This window comes from Trachemys scripta, chromosome 14 (genome assembly GCF_013100865.1).
Source record: "Trachemys scripta elegans isolate TJP31775 chromosome 14, CAS_Tse_1.0, whole genome shotgun sequence".
Taxonomy (NCBI): domain Eukaryota; kingdom Metazoa; phylum Chordata; order Testudines; family Emydidae; genus Trachemys; species Trachemys scripta.
Genome location: NC_048311.1, coordinates 9,514,997 through 9,537,308, shown reverse-complemented (window position 1 = coordinate 9,537,308; position 22,312 = coordinate 9,514,997). Strand labels below are relative to the sequence as shown.

At 44.1% G+C, this 22,312-nt stretch overlaps 1 protein-coding gene across 1 annotated transcript in view; it reads right to left on the bottom strand.

Moving 5' to 3' along the window:
• MAP2K4 (mitogen-activated protein kinase kinase 4) overlaps positions 1-22,312 on the bottom strand; it is a 142,201-nt gene that overhangs the window by 81,151 nt on the left and 38,738 nt on the right. The window contains exons 3-4 of the mRNA XM_034790255.1: positions 19,980-20,012; positions 14,643-14,745 (exon numbers count right to left, since the gene is read on the bottom strand). Coding sequence (XP_034646146.1) covers positions 14,643-14,745; positions 19,980-20,012 — 136 coding nt within the window. The remainder of the gene's footprint in view (positions 1-14,642; positions 14,746-19,979; positions 20,013-22,312) is intronic.

Sequence of the window (22,312 nt, the reverse complement as noted above, 5' to 3'; positions counted from 1 at the left end):
GGAAAGCCTCCAGGGACATCTCCAGAAAGCTCTCCTGGATGTACTCCCAAAGCCTTTGCAAAAGGTTTCTGGGGAGGGCTGCCTCATTCCGTCCGCCATGGTAGGACACTTTACCACGCCAGGCCAGTAGCACGTAGTCCGGAATCATTGCATAACAAAGCATGGCAGCGTATGGTCCCGGTGTTTGCTGGCATTCAGACAACATCCGTTCCTTATCTCTCTGTGTTATCCTGAGGAGAGTGATATCATTCATGGTCACCTGGTTGAAACAGAGTGCTTTTATTAAGCGGACATTCAGAGGTGCCCGCTCCTGCTCGGCCACTTGGCTGTGTGGCTGAACAGAAATGTTCCCTGCTGTTAGCCACGCGGTGGGGGGAGGGGTGAAGTGATCATCCCAGAGAATTGCATGTATGTGTGTGTGTGTGGGGGGTAATTTGGGTTTGTGCTGCACGCTAACCCGCACACCGCAGCGCCTCCTTTTAAACTGCCAACCCATTTTAAATGGCCAACCCAACGGCCGCTTGGTATGGGAAATGAGGGCGCTGCTGTTTGAAACCATTCCCACATGTTATGAAGGTTAAAGAAGCCAAAAGACTGTGGCTTACCATGGCTGCCTGCAAGCCGAATTCTGTTGCCTGGCACTGCGTGAGTGATCTCTCACACCAAACTGGCAGGCCCTCAATATAAGAGGCAAAATGCAACTTTGTAACGAAAGCACATGTGCTGTGTAACATGAACAGCAAGGTTTAACGGGAAAGAGTGATCCTATTGTTCTCTAAAATGTGTCTTTTTAACTACCAATCTCCCTGTTCCCCCACCAATTGCAAATGTTTCTCCTTCACAGAGGCTAGCGCAGATTAGAAGGCGAAAAAAACGCACTCGGGATGAGATGTTCTCAGAGCACCAACTGTCCTCCCACGCTGACAGAGCACAGCAGAATGCGCGGAGGCAGACAATGTCAGAGTGCAGGAAAGCACAATATGAACGCGAGGAGCGGTGGCAGGCTGAAGAGGATAGGTGGCGTCAGCTTGCTGACAAAAGGCAAACTGATATGCTCCAGCATATGGCTGAACTGCAGGAAAGGCAGCAGGAGCACAGACTGCCGCTACAGCCCCTGTGTAACCAACAGTCCTCCTCCTCAAATTCCATAGCCTCCTCACCCAGATGCCCAAGAACGCGGTGGGGGGGCCTCCGGCCACCCAGCCATTCCACCCCAGAGGATTGCCCAAGCAACAGAAGGCTGGCCTTCAATAAGGACACACTGCACAAAAGTGCAGTGTGTCCTTGTCCTTCCCTCCTCCCCTACCCCACCCGGCGCTTCCTACCCCACCCCTCCCGGGCTACCTTGGCAGTTATCCCTGTTTCTGCGAAGAATTAATAAAGAATGCATGAATGTGAAGTAACAATGACTTTATTGCCTCTGCAAGCGGTGATCGAAGGGGGGAGGGGAGGGTGGCTAGCTTACAGGGAAGTAGAGTGAACCGGGGGGAGGGGGGATTCATCAAGGAGAAACAAACAGAACTTTCACACTGTAGCCTGGCCAGTCATGAAACTGGTTTTCAAAGCTTCTCTGACGCGCACCACGCCCTGCTGTGCTCTTCTAACCGCCCTGTGTCTGGCTGCGCGTAATCAGCGGCCAGGCAATTTGCCTCGACCTCCCACTCCGCCATAAATGTCTCCCCCTTACTCTCACAGATATTGTGGAGCGCATAGCAAGCAGAAATAACAATGGGAATACTGGTTTCGCTGAGGTCTATCCGAGTCAGTAAACTGCACCAACACGCTTTTAAATGTCCAAATGAACATTCTACCACCATTCTGCACTTGCTCAGCCTATAGTTGAACAGGTCCTGACTACTGTCCAGTTTGCCTGTGTATGGCTTCAGGAGCCATGGCATTAAGGGGTAGGCTGGGTCCCCAAGGATAACTATAGGCATTTCAACATCCCCAATGGTTATTTTCTGGTCTGGGAAGAAAGTCCCTTCCTCCAGCTTTTGAAACAGACCAGAGTTCCTGAATATGCGAGCGTCATGTACCTTTCCCAGCCATCCCACGTTGATGTGGGTGAAACGTCCCTTGTGATCCACCAGGGCTTGCAGCAGCATTGAAAAGTACCCCTTTTGGTTTACGTACTCGCTGGCTTGGTACTCCGGTGATAAGATAGGGATATGGGTTCCGTCTATCGCCCCACCACAGTTTGGGAATCCCATTGCAGCAAAGCCATCCACTATGACCTGCACATTTCCAAGAGTCACTACCCTTGATACCAGCAGGTCTTTGATTGCGTTGGCTACTTGGATCACAGCAGCCCCCACAGTAGATTTGCCCACTCCAAATTGATGCCCGACTGACCGGTAGCTGTCTGGCATTGCAAGCTTCCACAGGGCTATCGCCACTCGCTTCTCAACTGTGAGGGCTGCTCTCATCTTGGTATTCTGGCACTTCAGGGCAGAGGAAAGCAAGTCACAAAGTTCCATGAAAGTGCCCTTACGCATGCGAAAGTTTCGCAGGCATTGGGAATCATCCCAGACCTGCAACACTATGCGGTCCCACCAGTCTGTGCTTGTTTCCCGGGTCCAGAATCGGCGTACCACGGCATGAACCTGCCCCATTAACACCATGAGGTGCACATTGCCGGGGCCCGTACTTTGTGAGAAGTCTATGTCCATGTCTATTTCCTCATTATTCTCGTCACCGCGCTGCCATCACCTCCTCGCCTGGTTTTGCTTTGGCAGGTTCTGGTTCTGCATATACTCCAGGATAATGCGCATGTTGGTTATAGTGCTCATAATTGCCGTGGTGATCTGAGCGGGCTCCATGATCCCAGTGCTATGGCGTCTGGGCTGAAAAAAGGTGCGAAACCATTGTCTGCCGTTGCTTTCACGGAGGGAGGGAGTGGGGGCCTGACGACATGTACCCAGAATCACCTGCGACACTGTTTTTGCCCCATCAGGCATTGGGATCTCAACCCAGAATTCCAACGGGCGGCAGAGACTGCGGGAACTGTGGGATAGCTACCCACAGTGCAACGCTCGGGAAGTCGATGCTAGCCTCAGTACTGTGGAGGCAGTCTGCCGACTTAATGCACTTAGAGCATTTTGTGTGGGGACACACACAATCGACTGTATAAAAACGATTTCTAAACAACCGACTTCTATATATTCGATCTAATTTCGTAGTGTAGACATACCCTTAGACATACCAAAGGCCTTCATTAATCTATTGGAATGGGAAAATATATTGTGCCAATATTTTTAAAGGGTAAATGGGGTGACCTGACTAATTACAGGCCTGTCAGTCTGACATCAATTCCAGGCAATATAAAGGAGTGGCTGATATGGGACTTGATTAATAAAGAATGAAAGCAGGGTAATGTAATTAATGCCAATCAATATAGAAAATAGAAATATTTTATGGAAAACAGATACTGTCAAACTAACCTGATATCTTTTATTGGTGACGTTACAAGTTTGGCTGATAAAGGTAATAGTGCTGCCATGATATACTAGACTTCTGTAAGGCATTTGCTTGGTACCACATGACATTTTGATTAAAAAAACTAGAATATAAAATCAACATGGCACACATTACATGGACTAAAAACTGGCTAACGGATAGATCTCAAAATGTAACTGTAAATGGGGAATCATCACTGAGTAGGTGTGTTTCCAACAGGATCCCGCAGGGATCATTTCTTGGCTCTACATTATTTAACATTTTTATCAATGACCTGGAAGAAAACATAAAATCAGCACTAATAAAGTTTGCTGATGACACAAAAATTGGGCGAGTGGTGAATAATGAAGAAGACAGGTCACTGATTCAGAGCGATCTGGACAGTTTGGTCAGCTGGGAGCAAGCAAATAATGTGTTTTAATATGTTTAAATGTAAATGTATACATTTAGGAACAAAGAATGTGAGCCATACTTACAGGATGGGAGACTCTATCCTGGGAAGCAGTGACTCTCAAAAAGATTTAAAGGTCATGGTGGATAATCAGCTGAACATAAGTTCACAGTGTGACACTGTGTCCAAAAGAGTTTTTCTAAAAAATCTCCTCTAGAAATTATTTTGGGGCAGGTCTCTGGCCTGTGTTATACAGCAGGTCAGACTCGTTGATCACAATGGTCCCTTCTGGCTTTGGAATCTATGAATCTTAAATATACTATTGAAAATACTGGCTTTTGGATAAAGTGGGGAGTAGCAGTCCTTCCAGAACGAGCTATGGTTATGAAGCCATTACAATCCCTCCAACATGCCAGCAACTGAAGGCTCAAGGAGACAGTGTGCAGAAGTCCATGCCAGGCCTTTAATCTAACAGCTTTTGACAATTAACTACCATTTTCCAGGTCTCTTTCAGCCTGCTGGAGATGACTGTACTGACATATCTAACTGCTAGTTGGCCTTCCCTATGACTGATAGCACCAGTGAACCTCTGTTTCCTCCCACTATCAAGGACACAACCAGCTTCTACTTTTCCAGTCTCCCACATACTTAATTGCCCTAACTTGTAACTCACTGCAGCTGAACCAAACAGAGGTAATGAGATTCAACAGACAGGCTTTGCTCCAAGTCTGATGTACCTCCTTGATTCTTACAGCAAGTAAGGGAATTATCATTCTCCATGACTTGCTGACTGCTCAGTTCTTCACCTTGCAGAAAAGCCAGAGGTCTCAATTCCTAGGACAGAATTGGCAATCAGTTTGACATTCCAAAGCCCAAGAGCAGGCATTACTTTTTATAATAATTGCTAATTCAAAGGTCCACCATTGAACTATCCAGGCTCTGACCACTGTGATGCAGAGTGGGCTCCTAACTACTGCAGGGGTGGACCAACTTTTCCAAAACCAAGGAATTAAAGTCAGGCTCCGATAGGCCAGTAGTTAGAGCATGAGCCTGGAACTCTGGAGATCTAGTTTCAAATCCTTTCTGTGCAACAGACTTCCTGTGTGTCCTTAATGGTCACTTAGTCCCTTCTATAAAATGGGATAAATAGCATTTCCCTATCTGACAGGAGTTTGTGAGGATAAATATATTAAAAAGAATATGAAGATACTACGGTGATGGGAGCCAGATAGGTACCTGATATCATATTACCTTAGATTTAGGCACCTGAATATAAGTGTCCACATGTTCAGGAGTGACAAGCATCCACAAATCCCACTGGAGTGAACGGAAGCTGTAGCTGAACGTCTCACAAGTTAGAGAACCTACTGGTGTCAGCGAAGAAAGGCCAGAAGTCCTGGCAGCATAGTGCTTTCTGATTCTTATATGCCAAAACCAGTGAGAAAGAAAAAAACAGTCCTCTCATATCACTATTGCTGCTGGAGCCATCGGGATTTCTGCAGGAATTCACTAAGGCAGGGGTTCTCAAACTGGGAGTTGGGACCGCTCAGGGGGCCATGAGGTTATTACATCTCTGCGCTGTAGGACTGCCATGTTAAGAGAGAATCCTAAAACTCAGTAGGAGAAATGAAAACAGCAGCTAGAAACAGCTTCCGGTAGCACCTGCAATCCAGATTCCAAAGATGATCTCAACAATATTTTCTTCAAAGAGGAGGTCCCCTTCACCAGGCCAAAGACACTAAACAAAGATGCTTTGCAAACCACACCAGCTCTTCACAATCTTCAGCCACAGATTAACTGAACTGTCATATTCTGAAGAGATGCAAATATCCAGACACAATCCAACAATTTATCAAGAAAGTTATTAGTGATGAAGAATGGAAAAGAAAGATCCTACTGACCCAAAACCTACTGTGAGCTCTGCTCACCCCATCAGGGAACAGAAAGGTATCATATGACCTGTGCCCAATTAACAGCATCCAATTAAGTGTGCTTGAATATCAAGTACATGTGATAAACTGTTACAGACAAGCAACAGACCCAGAATTATTCACATTTCACAATTCTGGGAATTTTGAACAAGGAAATTTAAGAAAATTCCACTTTTGTTCTTGGACAATTTGCAAATAGAAAGAAATGAAATTTGTCTAATAATTTACCCATGAAGTTTTATTCATCCAGATGTAAGTATCTCACCTATAAAGCAGCTGGCAACCAGTTAATAAAAAGCCACGAAGAATGCACAAGAAGCTATCTAAGAGCTTTGGGGCACTAAATTCACAAGATTCTGGCCCTAGCCACAAAAGCCCTTTCCACTTTAATAACAACATCCTTGGTACCTCCTTAAACTGAACAAAAGTGAAGGAAGATGCAGAGTCCCACTTGTAAGAGGATCTGAATTTGCTCATGAAGGATTCTGGCCTTAAACTCTATGACTCTAATCTTGCATCAGTAGAGGAGGCTCACTGTACAACACGAGCCTATTGTTCCACTGGGCAGCCAGCTGCAAAGCCTCTTGGTGAGTCCTTTCAGCTCCCACTGCACTGCCAGAAGCCTACATAAGGATGAGCCAGTGCCAGGAAAAATCAGAGACCAGATGCTCAGATTCTACGAGGATGAGCAGCAGGTAAAACAGATTGACAGTCCAACAGGTACTTCAGAAGGTGGGCTCATGACTTTTACAAGAAGTCACTTAGTCCTGACAGCTTTCCAAACTAGCTTGTAATGGTACATGCTCAGACAACCTAATGACCGAGGGGCCACAGAAACGGACGGATGTGTGCTATCCGTGTAAAAGTGCTCATTGAATCAATGCTCAAGAAAGAATACACTGAAGAATAGGTAACCAAGGCACAGTCCTTACATCTACTCATATCCTAGTACACAAGTATAAACTGTGCAGTGTGAACCTCGTACCAAAATACCAGTACACTGCAGGAATAACGACCCTTCCCAGAAAGCCTGTACCAAAACCTAAATCACTGCATTCAAAAGTATGCTACTAAATTTGTTCAATGAACTGAGAGCCAGGTGTAGTGCAGACAGATTCTGTGTAATCATTCCATACACCATTGCGCCAGTCAAAGAATCCTTCCTGTATTCGTTCTATTTGCATCTGTCTTCTGCAGGGACTGCTAGTCATCCATTACTGTAGATCTTGTGTAATGCATACCAATAACCAACAAGAACTTGGCTGAGCTGACTACATTAATTTTACTTGTGAACTAAATTCCATTTGGATGCAGAAGACAGAGGTGAAAGGGGCCACACTTTACCTTAAAGGTCCATTTATAAATAGTTTAGGAAGAGTGAATAGTGGATTGTTATTATAGATTATAGATCAATAAATTGCTTATAATCATGGCTAATAACCATTTCTAACACCAAAGTTTATAATCATCTGTAACACATACTAGAAATGTCTGTAACATGTATATGTCTATTAATCATTGATTAACCTTTTATAAACTATAAATGCAACCATAATAAAAAGTGTGACTATGAAAGGATTGTGTATTGCCTCATGCACCTCATAGCTAAGTAAAGCACCTCATCCATAATACTCACTTTTACCTTTTTGTCAGGCCCCCATCAAAGGCAGCCTCCTTATTCAAGACAACACTTCAGCTTGTGCTTAAATCCTATTGACTTCAATGGAACATAAGCACATGCTTAAAGTTAAGTACATGCTTAAATGGCATAGACTTATGCAAATGTTTAAGTGAACATAAGAACGGCCCTACTGGGTCACACCAAAGGTCCATCTAGCCCAGTATCCTGTCTTCCGACAGTGGCCAGTGCCAGGTGCCCCAGAGGGCATGAACAGAACAGGTAATCATCAAGTGATCCATCCCCTGTCGCTCATTCACAGCTTCTGGCAAATAGCCATTGATGGACCTATCCTCCATGAATTTATCTAGTTCTTTTTTGAACCCTGTTATGGACTTGGCCTTCACAACATCCTCTGGCAAGGAGTTCCACAGGTTGACTGTGCATTGTGTGAAGAAATACTTCCTTTTATTTGTTTTAAACCTGCTGCCTATTAATTTCATTTGGCGACCCCTAGTTCTTGTGTTATGAGAAGTAGTAAACACCACTTCCTTATCTACTTTCTCTACGGCAGTCACGATTTTATAGACCTCAATCATATCTCCCTTTAGTTGTCTCTTTTCCAAGCTGAAAAGTCCCATTCTTATTAATCTCTCCTCATACGGAAGCCGTTTCATATCCCTAATAATTTTTCTTGCCCTTTTCTGAACCTTTTCCAATTCCAATACATCTTTTTTGAGATGGGGCGACCACATCTGTACACAGTATTCAAGATGTGGGCATACCATGGATTTATATAGAGGCAACATGATATTTTCCGTCCTATTATCTATCCCTTTCTTAATTATTCCCAGCATTCTGTTCGCTGTTTTGACTGCCGTTGCATATTGAGTGGATGTTTTCAGAGAAGTATCCACAATGACTCCAAGATCTCTTTCTTGAGTGGTAACAGCTAATTTAGACCCCATCATTTTATATGTATAGTGCATTCCTGAATCAGGGCCTCGGCTACCGACATACCATTTAGATGAATTATACTGTTTTTCTAAACAAGACTTTTTATTTCCAAGAGGCAGAATTATTAGCTGATCAGAAACACTGCACAGACCTTGCACCCTGCATAATGTAAATACTATGAATTTTGTTTTTCATCAACATAAATCACTTGAATAGATACAATATTTTTAAAGCTCATCAAAACAACTACATATTATGGTATTTCTCTGCCTTTGCGTTATATTATCATGATGACAGTGCTAAGTACTGTACAGCTATGCAGGAAAAAAGCATCATACTATGCCAGAATATCCATACTAAACTCATTAAATAGACACAGTAATCATGGCCACAGTTGGGGCTAAACAAACTGCTCATTCTTTTTAGGCTTCATTAAGTGGTAAGGCTCATGATTAAGCCTACAATTTAGTCATGGTTATTTTTATTAAAAGTCATGGACAGGTCACAGGCAATAAACAAAAATTCACGGCCTGTGACCTGTCCATGACTTATACTTAAAATACCCCTGACTAAATCTTGGGGTGGGGGATGGAGAGCGCTGTTGGGGTGTGGGGGCAGGCGCTGCTGGGGGCCAGGACTGGGGCTCGGGCCAGCGGCACCAGCTGCCAGGAATCACCAACAGTAGCTTCTCTGGCTGCCCTGGGACCGCTGCTGGGGGCTGTCGACAGTGGCTGCACCGGCTGTGTGGGCTCTGCTTGGCTAGCCCCAGGGCCACTCCAGCAGTGGCTGGTGTGGCTAGCCTTGGGGCCACCTGAGCAGTGGGCCCCGCCAGCTGCTTGGGTGGCCCTGGGATCAGCCACGCTGGCTGCTGCAGAAGTCACAGAGGTTCTGGAAAGTCAAGGAATCCGTGACTTCCGCGACCTGCGTGACAGACACGGAGCCCTACTCATGATCCGATAGCCATGTACAGGAGTAAGAACTAGAATCCATCTTCACTCTAAAATCCTCCACTCGAATCCCTTCCATTAGATCAGTGGTTACCAACCGGTCCATAGCGATCGACTGGTTGATCCTAGAGACTCTCCCAGTCAATCGCGATCTCCGGCTGCTAAAAGTCCAGCGGTGTAGCGGGGCTGCCACGAAGGCAGGCTCTGCCTGCCCCTGCCCCATGCCGCTCCCAGAAGCAGCCAGCACGCCCCCGTGGCCGGGGCGTGGGGGCAGGAATCTCCGTTACTGCTCCTGCCTGCAAGCACTGACCCCGCAGCTCCCATTGGCCGGGAACAGGGAACTGTGGCCAATGGGAGTTGAGGAGAGGGTGCCTGCAGAGAGGGGCAGTGCACAGAGCCAAATGTCCCCCGCCCTCCCCAGGAGGGAGCAGTGTGGGGCTGGGGCAGGCAGGGACCCTGCTGCATCACTGACCAGGAGCCATCTGAGTTAAGTGCTGCCTGGTGGGAGTCTGCACCCCAACCCCCTGCCCCAGCCCTGAGCCCCCTCCTAGAGCCAGCACCCTGAACCCCCTTCTGCATCCCGAATCCCCTGCTGCACCCCAAACCCCAGCCCTGAGCCCCCTCCCAGAGCCAGCACCTCAGACCCCCTCCTGCACCCTGTACCCCCTCCCGCATCCCAATCCCCTGCTCTAGCCCTGACCCCCGTCCCAGTGCCAGCACCCCATACTCCCTTCAGCACCCCAACACTCTGCCCCAGCCCAGAGCCCCCTACTGCACCCAAACTCCCTTGCAGACCTTGGACCCCTCACCCCCTTCTGCACCCCAATGCCCTGCCCCAGGCTCAGCCCGGAGCCTCCTCCCACACTCCGAACCCCTCGTCCCCAGCCCAGAGCCCACACCCCCTCCCCCAGCCCAGTGAAATTGAGTAAGGGTGGAGGAGAGCAAGCAACGGGGGGGGGGGGGAGAGGGGGATGGAGGGAGTGGGCGGAGCTTTGGGGAAGGGAAGGGGCCTCAGGGAAGAGGTGGTGTAGATCCTGGGTTGCACTTAAATTCAAAAAGTGATCTTCTGCATAAAAAGGTTAGGGACCACTGTATAGGATGCTTCACATTGACATCCTCCAGTCTGGACCTTCCCATAAAGCAGCCACACCAATGTCATCCAGAACAAGGGCAATTAAATTGATTTCTCAGAAGCACCCAAGTCTAGCAGCCACGGACCCTTTATTCAGGGGAAGAGAGTTTTTAAAGACAAAATCTATAGCATGAATTGTCCATGGGAGATTAACCCAACCAACACTAAGACACTTCAAAAAGTAACCTCCAACTGCATCCAGCCAGTCAATAGGAGCCTGATATTTCAGATGAGCTGCACCCTCTGCCCTTAAGTTAAAATCCAGGTTCTGTCAGACCAAGTAAGGTCCAGAGGCGATGACTCCTCCCCTCCCTCTGCTGACTTCATTAAGGTGGTGTTGCCCCATGGGATCATGTAGGAGTGGGTGTTCAGGGAGCCAAGCTCCAAACTGGTTAGGGCTTTGTTTTGAAATACATCCCAGTTTGTAATCTCAGTCCAAGTCACTCTGAGTCAGGTTTCTATTTAAAGGTGAGTCTAACTACCCCCCGCCCCCAGATCTTAACAGATTTACCCCAAATTTAGAAAATGTTTAGGGTGAAATCCTAGCCCCACTAAGTCAATGAGAGTTTTGCCACTGACTCCAATGGATGCTACCCTCCATTTTCTGCACTGAGTAGGTGCACAGTGTATTTGGTTAATCAACATCTTCTTCTCTCAACTTTCTAGTCCCTTGAAATGGAGCATAACTCCTGCAGGGATACCCTGACTGACTTCCCCAATGGGCTAGGAGGTGAGTGTGTGATCCCTCTATCACCACACATAGAGTATTGGGTTAGGCTCCTAAATGCCTACAGCCCATATTTGTAAAGGTAGTTAGACACCTAAATACCTCTAAAAATCTGACGCAAAGTCACTTTTGAAAATTTTACCCCAGATCACATACTGAAACTGCCCAAAAGAATCTACTTTCTTTCAAAAAATTGAGATATTTATTTACTAAATAAAATGATTCGCTCATCACAGTGAACCGAGCCAGGCACAACACAGCTGTCACTGTGGAAGCTTCCCTGTGTACCTCAAATCTCTACCTGAAGCACTTACAGCTGGTTTAGTACTGATCTTTCCCCTCCCTCTGGCACCACTCCGCCAATGTACATAGCTACTCTGCTGCCTCAGAATCACAGAAGCTAAAACTCTGCTCCTAACTCAAGGTTATCTCGGATGTTATTGTTTCACACTGTTCTCCATTTTTTTCAACAAGATGACAGGAAGAGCTCACAGATGGAGAGTGTGGGGGAGGGGATCTAATCTCTGCCCACTGGCAGGAGTAGGAGGACCACATCTAGGCCGCATAAAAATGGACTGGGTTGCAGCCATACTCATGTTTAGTAGAGCTATGGCCCACAAAGACTTTAAAAGCCGACAGGCAGCTCTGTCAGATCATTTGGCTCAATATGGAGAGCATTGCTTGTTGAGAACTGTGGTCTTTGGAGGGTGTTCCTCTGCATGAAACATAAGGATGATTTCATCCTACACTGTGCAATACACACATTTGGCCTGTGGAATAAACTTTGGTCACCTCTTCTGTAGTGGTGTCTTTGTTTCAGTAGCAGAATTTATACGGACATGTCCTCCTTCCTGACAAAAGCCTCAACAGAACAGAAAACCCCATTCATTACCCTTCTCTTCATTTGCGTAATAAGAAACCACAATTTCTTACCTGAAAATCCACCAATCCAGCCTGATCAGTTCCCCGATCACAACCTGTCAATCAAGCAGAATACAACTAATAGGCAATTACATTTTGTGGCACCTGTTGGTCACTACTAACCGCTTCCTCTCAGCTTCCCATAAGTTATTTCCAGAGTTCAAAGAAGAAAAAGGTAAAAGAATAATTTGACGACACCAAATTCTGCCCTTTTGGAGGCAGATACAATGGGACAGCCTCCGGATTGGTGGATCCAAGTCACAGAAACCTAAATTTCATGTGAGAAATTAACCTCTCTGTATCTTCAGATCCACCCATCAGGACCAACGGGATGTATACAGCAAAACCCATCAAGACAGGGGAGGTCAGCATTACTGTGCTGAGCCAGCACTGACACATGAAACCAAAAAGCCCAACACCACTCAATCCACAAGGCTTGGAGAAGAAGCAGCAACATAATAAATAGAAAACAACCTCAGTCAGAATGGCCCTTGAAAAGTGGGAGCCAGATGGTCTGAAATACCCAATCCAAATCAATCATCCAACAATCTTTCTCATCAAAAGTTAGAAAAACAATTCCCACCCAGCTCAGGGACTGGAAAGGCCTCTCCACAGAGGGAAAAGCGCATTTGGAGTCACATGCCGCAGCCCACCAGTGTGTACAGGAGCACGGACCTGTGGAACTGGGCAAGGAGTACAATCAAAAGACAAGAGTGTTGTCTTTGAAAAAGAGAACCCAGAAAGGATAACCAAAGGACAACCATAAAGAGCACAAAGATAAAAAAAGATGTTCTGTCAGCTTGTTCAGGCCTCCCATAGCAAGAAACAATCCTGAAACACAATCTGTGATGAGACCGGTCACACACCTGAGTCTATAAAAATGAGCTAATCCACCCTTCAAACAGACACAGCAGACACATTGTTCCATCTTCACCTTCTGTTAGTTTAACACTGTATCTAACCCAGAACAAGTCCAGATTCACTGTGCTCCAGAGAACCAATTATCCTAGCGAACATCCTGGTCTCCAGCCCCCTTCACAACTGCAATGCCCACATCACCAGAGTAATACTTACTAAAGAGCAACGTGACCAGAGTCACTTGCATAAATATGGAACTTAAGATGTCACTGCTTCCAGCAGAAGATTCGTCCGTGCTTGACAGGAACCACTATTTCCCAGATAGACTCCAAGACAGAGACCATTGGAGGTAGGTACACTGTGAAGGCAAGTCACTAGAGATGACCCACTAGGGGAGACTGAATACTTTATGAAGTAGGGTGGAGAGAAGGGCCTGAAAAAAGGAAAGGCTCCAAGGTAGCCTCCTGTGGAAAATCATCAGAGACAAAGAGACTGACTAGCTGGAAAATTCTGGAATCCTCCAGCCAATGACACAATCTGTTTGTGCTTAAAAAGGGAGAGAGAGAATGGCCCCTAAGTGTGGGGCATTTTAAGGAAAAGAGAGCTGGATACCTCTATCCTGGTTCTGGGAGGATGATGTCCCTGAGATCTGCTGAAGTGTTCACAGGAAGTTTCTGTATTTTTCACCTACCAGCACTGACTACTTGAGTATCAGCAATATTTTCCTAACTCAGCTGAAACTTGCTCAAAAAGCTCCAAAACTGAGGGAGCTACCAGAGATAGGAACAAACCTCAGGGAATATATTCTGAGGAAGTAGAAGGCACTGAGCTAAAGGGAGGGTGCTGTAACATGCAAAGCAGAAGCATATTAAAAACAAAAACACCACCAAAGAGTCCAGGAGCACCACAGACAGCTGGGGAAACGTCAGGGACAGTCTCTGAGACTCGCCTTTGGCAAAACTCTTGATATCTGGTAAAGAAACCTGAAGAGGAAAAATTAGGGACATCTTTGCACACTAGCTGAGCTCTGCCACACTTACAGGTTGTGGGTGGGTCACCCATCAATCCAGATTGGTGGATCTGAGGATACAAAGCTAATATTTTCTGTGACATTTTATCATGTTTAATGTCAGAAGCAGTTCTGTTCTCCACTTACATTCAACTTTTACATAAAACTATCCCTGACTATCTTGCTTGGAAATTCAGTGAGATCTAGTCACTAAGTAATTCCCCAAGATACAGATTTTGGTAAAATTACATTTTTCAGTCTACTACTTTTCATTTTAGTGCTACACAGTGTATCACATTTATATGTCTTTCACAAGTAAACATAGGAACAAGAACTCGTCTTTAATGAAAAGCAGTAAGCACTGAATAGAGAGACAGGAAAATGACAGTGAACAGAACTGGAAATTAGTTATAGGCACAGTCTGCTTGTGTATCAGCTATAATTTAAGTGACAGCTCTCTATCCAATCCTGAAAGGCACTAGCCCCAATTTAAGACAGGAAGAGTCCTAGCATATCCTTTTTCTAATTTATTAAAAATCATTAAAACAAACCCTTTTACATTGATTCGAACAAGTGGTTTTTTTGAACAGCCTATAATATAACTGAAGCAATGAAACTACTTTTAAATTAACATTACATGTTAGCAGAATAATTTCAGAATTGTTTCATCAGTGGAGCCTTGATTTTATACTCACATGTGAGGATTTTGGAAAGGAACTCCAGACGTATTGAGAGTAAATCTTGCTGTGGATTTGAAAGGTGGATTTGCAAAATTCAACTTCAATGCTTTGCGTTTACCTGGGAGAAATGAACAGAAAGTAAAATTTTTGTGGGCAATAAAATATCCTGTTCTGCAAGCATCTGGAATTAACCAGAACAACAACAAAAAAAATATAAAATGTAAGGAAAGGGAAATGTATTTCACATTAGCATTAGCACACAATGCTAGTGGCAAGAAAAGAGGAATGGAATCAGAATTCATTCCCTAACTCTCCCCAACTCACTATATGACTTTGGATGCCTCTCTGCACCTTCATTTTTCCCCATCACTTTACCTCTCTGCACCTGCGTTTTTCCCCATCTGTAAAATGCACATCTCAAAACTCTCATGTGACAGGAGTGTTGAGATGTCCAGTAAAGCACTTGAAATCTGTGGATGAAAGAATCTATAAAAGTACTACAACTATTGTTCTTTCTTGTACATGCCAATATGTGCTCTCCAGCAACTTCCAGACAAAAAACAATGCTAAAATGGAGTTAAGGCTGACAGACCACATCACAAAGGGCCAGTTATCTCCAAGACCTAATTGACGTCCTCCACAAACTGCGCAATATTACCTTACTCCCTCAGAATACTGTCCTCACCATCAGGGATGTCACTTCCCTATACAACAACGACAGCATACCTGGTTGCCTCAAATATTTACAAGACAGCAGAGAACACTCAGATATCCACACCAACACACATTGCCAAATTCATCCATTTCAGCCTCACCCATAGCAACTTTCCGTTCAACAACAAACACTTTACCCAAACCATGGGAACAGCCAGGAGTACTACGACTGCTCCCCAATATGTCAACCACTTCATGGGCCACCTTGAAGAAGAATTCCAAGACAAATGCACAACGAAACCAATGATATACCTGAGATACATTGATGATATTTTCATCCTTTGGACTGACAGGTTAAACTCCTTCATGGATTTCCACCACAATTTAAAACAATCATCACCCCATCCATTAAACTCTCTGTGGAACACTCCCACACTAGCATCAGCTTCCTGGACACCACAATCATCTTCAGCAACGGAACCCTACAGACAACCATATACAAGAAACCCACTGATCACCACACCTACCTTCACAGATCCAAACACACTAAGAAATCTGTTGTGTCTACAGCTAGGCACTCAGATACCACAGAATATGCTCTGAGGAGAAAATCCAAGATCTACACCTTAACATACTTAAAACTGACTTCACCAAAGAAGGACACTCCACGAGAGAAGTAGATCTCATCATGGAATGGGCCACCCAAATACCCCAACAGGGCCTGCTTCAATACAGAAATAAAATCCCCTCTGACCACACATCCCTAGTTGTCACCTGCTACCCCACACAGGAAACCATACAGGGTATCATCAAACAATAACAGCCCATACTTGAGGGGGATCCCGTCCTGAAAAAAATATTTCCTGAGCCCCCATTTCTGACCTTCAAACAACCCTCCCCTAAAACCTCTCCAAACTCATCATCTCATCATCAAGCAAACTCCCCATAAAGCAGGACGCACCAACTCAAAGCAGCACCAGACCTGCCAGAACAGATGCAAAACCTGCAGACATATCTCCACTGCTAAAATGATCAACATCCCCCACAAAACACCTTTCAAGATCCATGGGTCCTATGCATGCCTAGCACATGTGGTGTACCTTATGCAGGGCACTAGATGCCCCAATAACAACTACATGGGTGAAACCAGACAATCACTATGCTCTCACATGAACTCACACAGGAAAATGATAAAAAACAAAAACACCCTATCGCCTGTGGGCGAATACCTTTCACAAAGTGATCACTGACCTATCAGTCCTCATTCTCTAAGTAAACCTGCACAACATATTCAAAAACTGAGCCTCGGAACTTAAATTCATCATTCTGCTAGACACTAACAATCATGGACTGAACAGAGACATTGGATTTGTGTTTTATTACAACAATCTGTAACCCACTAACCCCTCTCTTTGTCCTATGACTGTAAAGGTGTTAATGGCCACTCTACTTTGAATCTAACAAATTTATTTGAGCATAAGCTTTCATGAGCTACAGCCCACTTCATCAGATGCACAGAATGGAACATATAGTGAGGAAATATATATACATACAGAGAACATGAAAAGATGGGAGTTCCCCTACCAACTCTAAGAGGCTAAATAATTAAGAGGAGCTATTGTCAGCAGGAGAAAAAAAAACTTTTGTAGTGATAATCAAGCTAGCCCATTTAAGGCAGTTTGACAAGAAGGTGTGTGGATACTTGTGTACTGGCTCTATTTCACTATCACTCTATCACTACAAAAGTTTTTTTTCTCCTGCTGACAATAGCTCATCTTAATTAATTAGCTTCTTAGAGCTGGTAGAGGAACTCCCACCTTTTCATGTTCTCTCTATGTATATATATCTTCCCACTATATGTTCCATTCTACGCATCCAATGAAGTGGGCTGTAGCCCACGAAAGCTTATGCTCAAATAAATGTGTTAGTGTCTAAGGTGCCACAAGTACTCCTGTTCTTTTTGTGGATACAGACTAACACGGCTGCAACTCTGAAATCTATTTTGAATGGTCTCTTACAATATGTGCTAGCCACGTATGTTAAACAATCTGTTCCACCTTGCATTTAGCTGTGATGCTGGAAGGACCTTTCACAGACATGCAGAAGAGCTGTGTGTGTCTGGAAAGCTTAAAGAACGAGGAGTACTTGTGGCACCTTAGCGACTAACAAATTTATTCGGGCATAAGCTTTCATGGGCTAAAACCCTCTTCATCGGATGCATGTAGTGGAAAATACAGTAGGAAGATATATATACACAGAGAACATGAAAAAATGGGTGTTGTTGCCATACAAACTCTAACGAGACTAATCAATTAAGGTGAGTTATCAGCAGGAGAAAAAAACTTTTGTAGTGATAATCAGGATGGCCCATTTCAAACAGTTGACAAGAAAGTGTGAGTAACAGTAGGGGGGAAATTAGCATGGGGAAATAGTTTTTACTTTGTGTAATGATCCATCCACTCCCAGTCTTTATTCAAGCCTACTTTAATGGTGTCCAGTTTGCAAATTAATTCCAGTTCTGCAGTTTCTCGCTGGAGTCTGTTTTTGAAGTTTTTTTTGTTGAAGAATTGCGACTTTTAGGTCTGTAATTGAGTGACCAGGGAGTTTGAAGTGTTCTCCGATTGGTTTGGCCAATTATTACACAAAGTAAAAACTATTTCCCCATGCTAATTTCCCCCCTACTGTTACTCACACTTTCTTGTCAACTGTTTGAAATGGGCCATCCTGATTATCACTACAAAAGTTTTTTTTCTCCTGCTGATAATAACTCACCTTAATTGATTAGTCTCGTTAGAGTTGGTATGGCAACATCCATTTTTTCATGTTCTCTATGTATATACACCTCTACCCCGATATAACGCGAATTCAGATATAACATGGTAAAGCAGCGCTCCGGGGGGGCGGGCCTGCACACTCCGGCGGATCAAAGCAAGTTCACTATAACGCGGTTTCATCTATAATGCAGTAAGATTTTTTGGCTCCCGAGGACAGCGTTATATCGGGGTAGAGGTGTATATCTTCCTACTGTTTTTTTTTCACTGCCTCTATCCAATTAAGAGGGTTTTAGCCCACAAGAGCTTATGCCCAAATAAATTTGTTAGTCTCTAAGGTGCCACAAGTACTTCTCGTTCTTTTTTGCTGATATAGACTAACACGGCTACCACTCAAATCTGGAAAGGTTGCCTCTCTCACCAACAGAAGTTAGTCCAATAAAAGATATTACCTCACGCACCTTGTCTCTCTGATATCCTGGGACCGACGTGACTACAACTACACTACATAGTACCGCATCAGTAATTTAAGGGCATAAAACATTACAGGGATGATGTAATTATTCCAAACACAAGCATTACAGAGTCAGGACATTAAAATTAAAGGTTAAAGTTAAAAGAAATTCAACATTTTACATTTGGAAATGTGCACTTAGGACACCCAAACAACCTTAACTCTATCCTGCACTGTCCCCATTCAACACCCATTCAATTACAATAATGCATTTTAGTGTTTGTGGTCTAAAATTGGATTAGCCAGATTTTTAAAGACATATTAGGTTGGTTTAAAAAAAAATTACTTCCCTCCTGGTGTCACTACAGGGCAGAGATAAGGATGTTTGGGTGTCTTTAACGGTGCATACCCACACCTTAACATGCTTGGATTTCTTTTAAGTTCAGCCTTAACTCTGACTTTTCTGGCTCTGTAAAGCTTTGTTTTGGAATAGTTGCCACACTTCTGTAATGTTTTTACCCTTAGTTACTTATGTATACTTCTAACCTTAACCCCATTTTAATGAAGGGTTTGTCTGGAAATGTCTGTTTTTTTCAAATTACTAAAGATGTAATCTATGAACTCCAAACAAGGCACTCAAAGGGAATGCTCCCATGTGCAAGTGCTTATATTCTGAAAAGTTGTAGTATCAACCTGAAATCAATTTTCTATTTTAGGGACTTTTAGGGACAAATTCACTGGGCAGATTCACACAGTGAATAAAACTGGATTTACAATGGCTTTACATCATCTGAGCAGCGGAGAGTGAGGCAGGGAGAAAGAATGGGGTTGTACTGACAGAGAAGGGAGGGGGACATAGGCATGTGTGTAGGCCTGGGCAGGAGTAGGGCGGTTAGGGAAGGGGGCAGTATTAAGTAGCCTGTGCTACATGACAGGGAGATGGGGGTGCCCAGTTTCTGAGTCCCAGTGTCTCTATGCGTGAAAGGCTGCTTCTCTGCTCCAGTCCCAACTCCCCTAATAGTGCTACCTCAGCATGCAATGCAGCCTAGGGAGCAGTGCTGTGGGGAGCCTAACAGTAAAGGATTTCTTTTTTTGCAATCCTGAGTGCAATGAACAGTCAGAGCAATCAGAACCTAGAATGGATCTCTCATTCCCCAAGAAGATAAAGATATGTCTGTTTGCGTGAGCCTACAGAAATCTTGCCACATTTGGTGATGAAAAAATTATTAAATGGGACTTGTAGGTATATCCCTCTTTCTAATGCCCGCTATTTTAAAACACCTCTCTATTCCCAACAACTGTCTAAAATGTTTCTTTTGCTCTCAGGGAGCCTTTCATTCATATTCCTAATTTATCCATATTCAAGGTAGCAAAATGAATAAATGGTTCCAATTAACTGGATTTCAGTTAATTTAATAACACTGCATTTCCAAATCTTTGCTCTTAATAAAAGAGAGTCATTTTCACACTTACTTGATTCTGCTGAAAAAGTGTCCAAGTGGACGTCTGTAAATTAAGGCAGAGAATAATTTACACTGAGCTCACATACACCCCAGTCTGTAATTCTCTCAAGGGGCTTGGCTGGAGTGTACTTTATTATATACAGTACTTGACAAAGAATGCATAAGGCATTAATTGCATAAACATTTTAAAATTTCTAGAAGCTTTACCATTTTTCATTAAGGGTTGAGGACTCTCTTATAAGGCAGCTGTCCTCAGCAAATACACAGGGTGACTTAGGGACAAAATAATATGAGGTTTGATATAAGTTACTTAATAAGGAAAGTCAAGAATGCTGATTTAAACACAAAACCCAATGTAGACTTTTACACTGACATCTTCTTTGGGAGGGAATTGCTTCTCTCTAAGGAGGGCAAAACAGCACACCTAGGCTTTTACCTTATACTTTTTTCACACATTAAACTTTAACAAATAAACCTTCTGCTGTCACAAAAACCAAAGGCATGGTGCAATCTCATCTGTGTGCTTTGAAAGGGGAGCAAGAAGCGTCATGAGAGAAAGGGTGGCTCCAGAAGCTCCAAGTAGCAGCCCCTTACCGAGGTCAGGCAGGGAGTACAAGGTGCCTCTCCTGGAGGCATGAGGTTTCTAAATTTGGGTCCACCTCTCTCTGTATTGTATTGCAGCTGTCCTAGGCAGGTAGTAATTTTCTGCATTGCTTGGATGGCGCTAACTTTCTTGATCAGCACTTGATGCATCTTCCAGAGTTCCTTTATCATAGTTCAGAGGGCACCGCCTAATATCCTGCATTATGAGGTATGTCTGTATTATGGACTTCAATTGACAGAGCCTATTTAACTCAATGCAAGCTAATCCAAGGCAGTGCATCCACACTCATAATGTATTTATGTTTCAAACCAGAATAAGCTCTTCCAAGATAAGCACTTTAATACTCATATAACTGCATCTGCAATAGCGGGGTTTAACTATGCCAGCATAATTAAAGCTGCAAAACTTGAGTGTAGAGACAAAGTCTGAGACTCTAACCCTGGTCTGCACTAAGAACTTACATTGGCTTGTTAACATCCCTGAGAAACATAGCTGTACCGACCCAACTGCAGGTGTAGACCTAGTTACCACCTCTTGGGAAGGTGGAGGTGGATTACCTGTATCAGTGGCTCTCAGCCTTTCCAGACTAGTGCACCCCTTTCAGGAGTCTGATTTGTCTTGCGTACCCCCAAGTTTCACCTCACTTAAAAACTACTTGCTTACAAAATCAGACATAAAAATACAAAAGTGTGGAAGCACACTATTACTGAAAAATTGCTTCCTTTCTAATTTTTACCATATAATTATAAAATAAATCAACTGGAATATAATTATTGTACTTACATTTCAGTGTAGTATAAACAAGTAATTGTCTGTATGAAATTTTAGTTTGTACTGACTTCGCTAGTACTTTTTACATGGCCTGTTGTAAAACCAGGCAAATAGCTAGATGAGCTGATGTATCCCCTGGAAGACGTCTGCATACCCCCAGGGGTACACATACCCCTTGTTGAGAACCACTGACCTACACTGATGGGAGAAGCCCTCCCATCAGCGTAAGTAGTGTCTACACTGAAATGCTACAGCAGCAAACCTGCACCAGATCAGCTGTGCCGCTGTAGCATTTTAAATGTAGCTACGCCCTAAGCTCTGACCAAGGACTCTCTCTGACCATGGCCATGCCAAAAATATAAAATTTTGCTGACCTAAGTTATGTCGGCGTAGAGCCACGGCAGATATTACATAGCTTTTGTGCGCGTGCACACTTTACTTCTTGCGTCATTGGTGCACATCTTCACCAAGAGCAGTGCACCGGGGGGTAAGTATCACACTGTGCAACTAGCCACCATCCAGAGCAGGCTGTTTTGGAAGGGACATAAACCCTCCTGCTTCAGGGTTTAAATCAACTCTACTAGGATTTAGGATGAGCATTTCATGATGGCAGACTACACCATAGCTGCCTACTGTGGGATTTCTGGTACTGGCCATTCTCGAGACTGGCAATTGCCACAGGCCTATCCCCCTCTATAACTATAGGAGGGAACTGAGGTTTCCACAGAATCTCCATCAGTGCTATCTGCAGTTTAACCTGCCAAATAGACATACTTGATGTCACTCCATTGTCTAACTGACCTCATGGTTATAAAACTTCTTATGGCTAAACAGCTACAAGTTCTCCCTTTTAAAAGGTAACATAGAATGTAGCCCCCATTCTCAGTGGCAGCCCCGGGGACTTCAGATGTTTAAAAGTCAACGTATGTATTACTAATAACATCATCATACATTTTAAAACTTCCCCC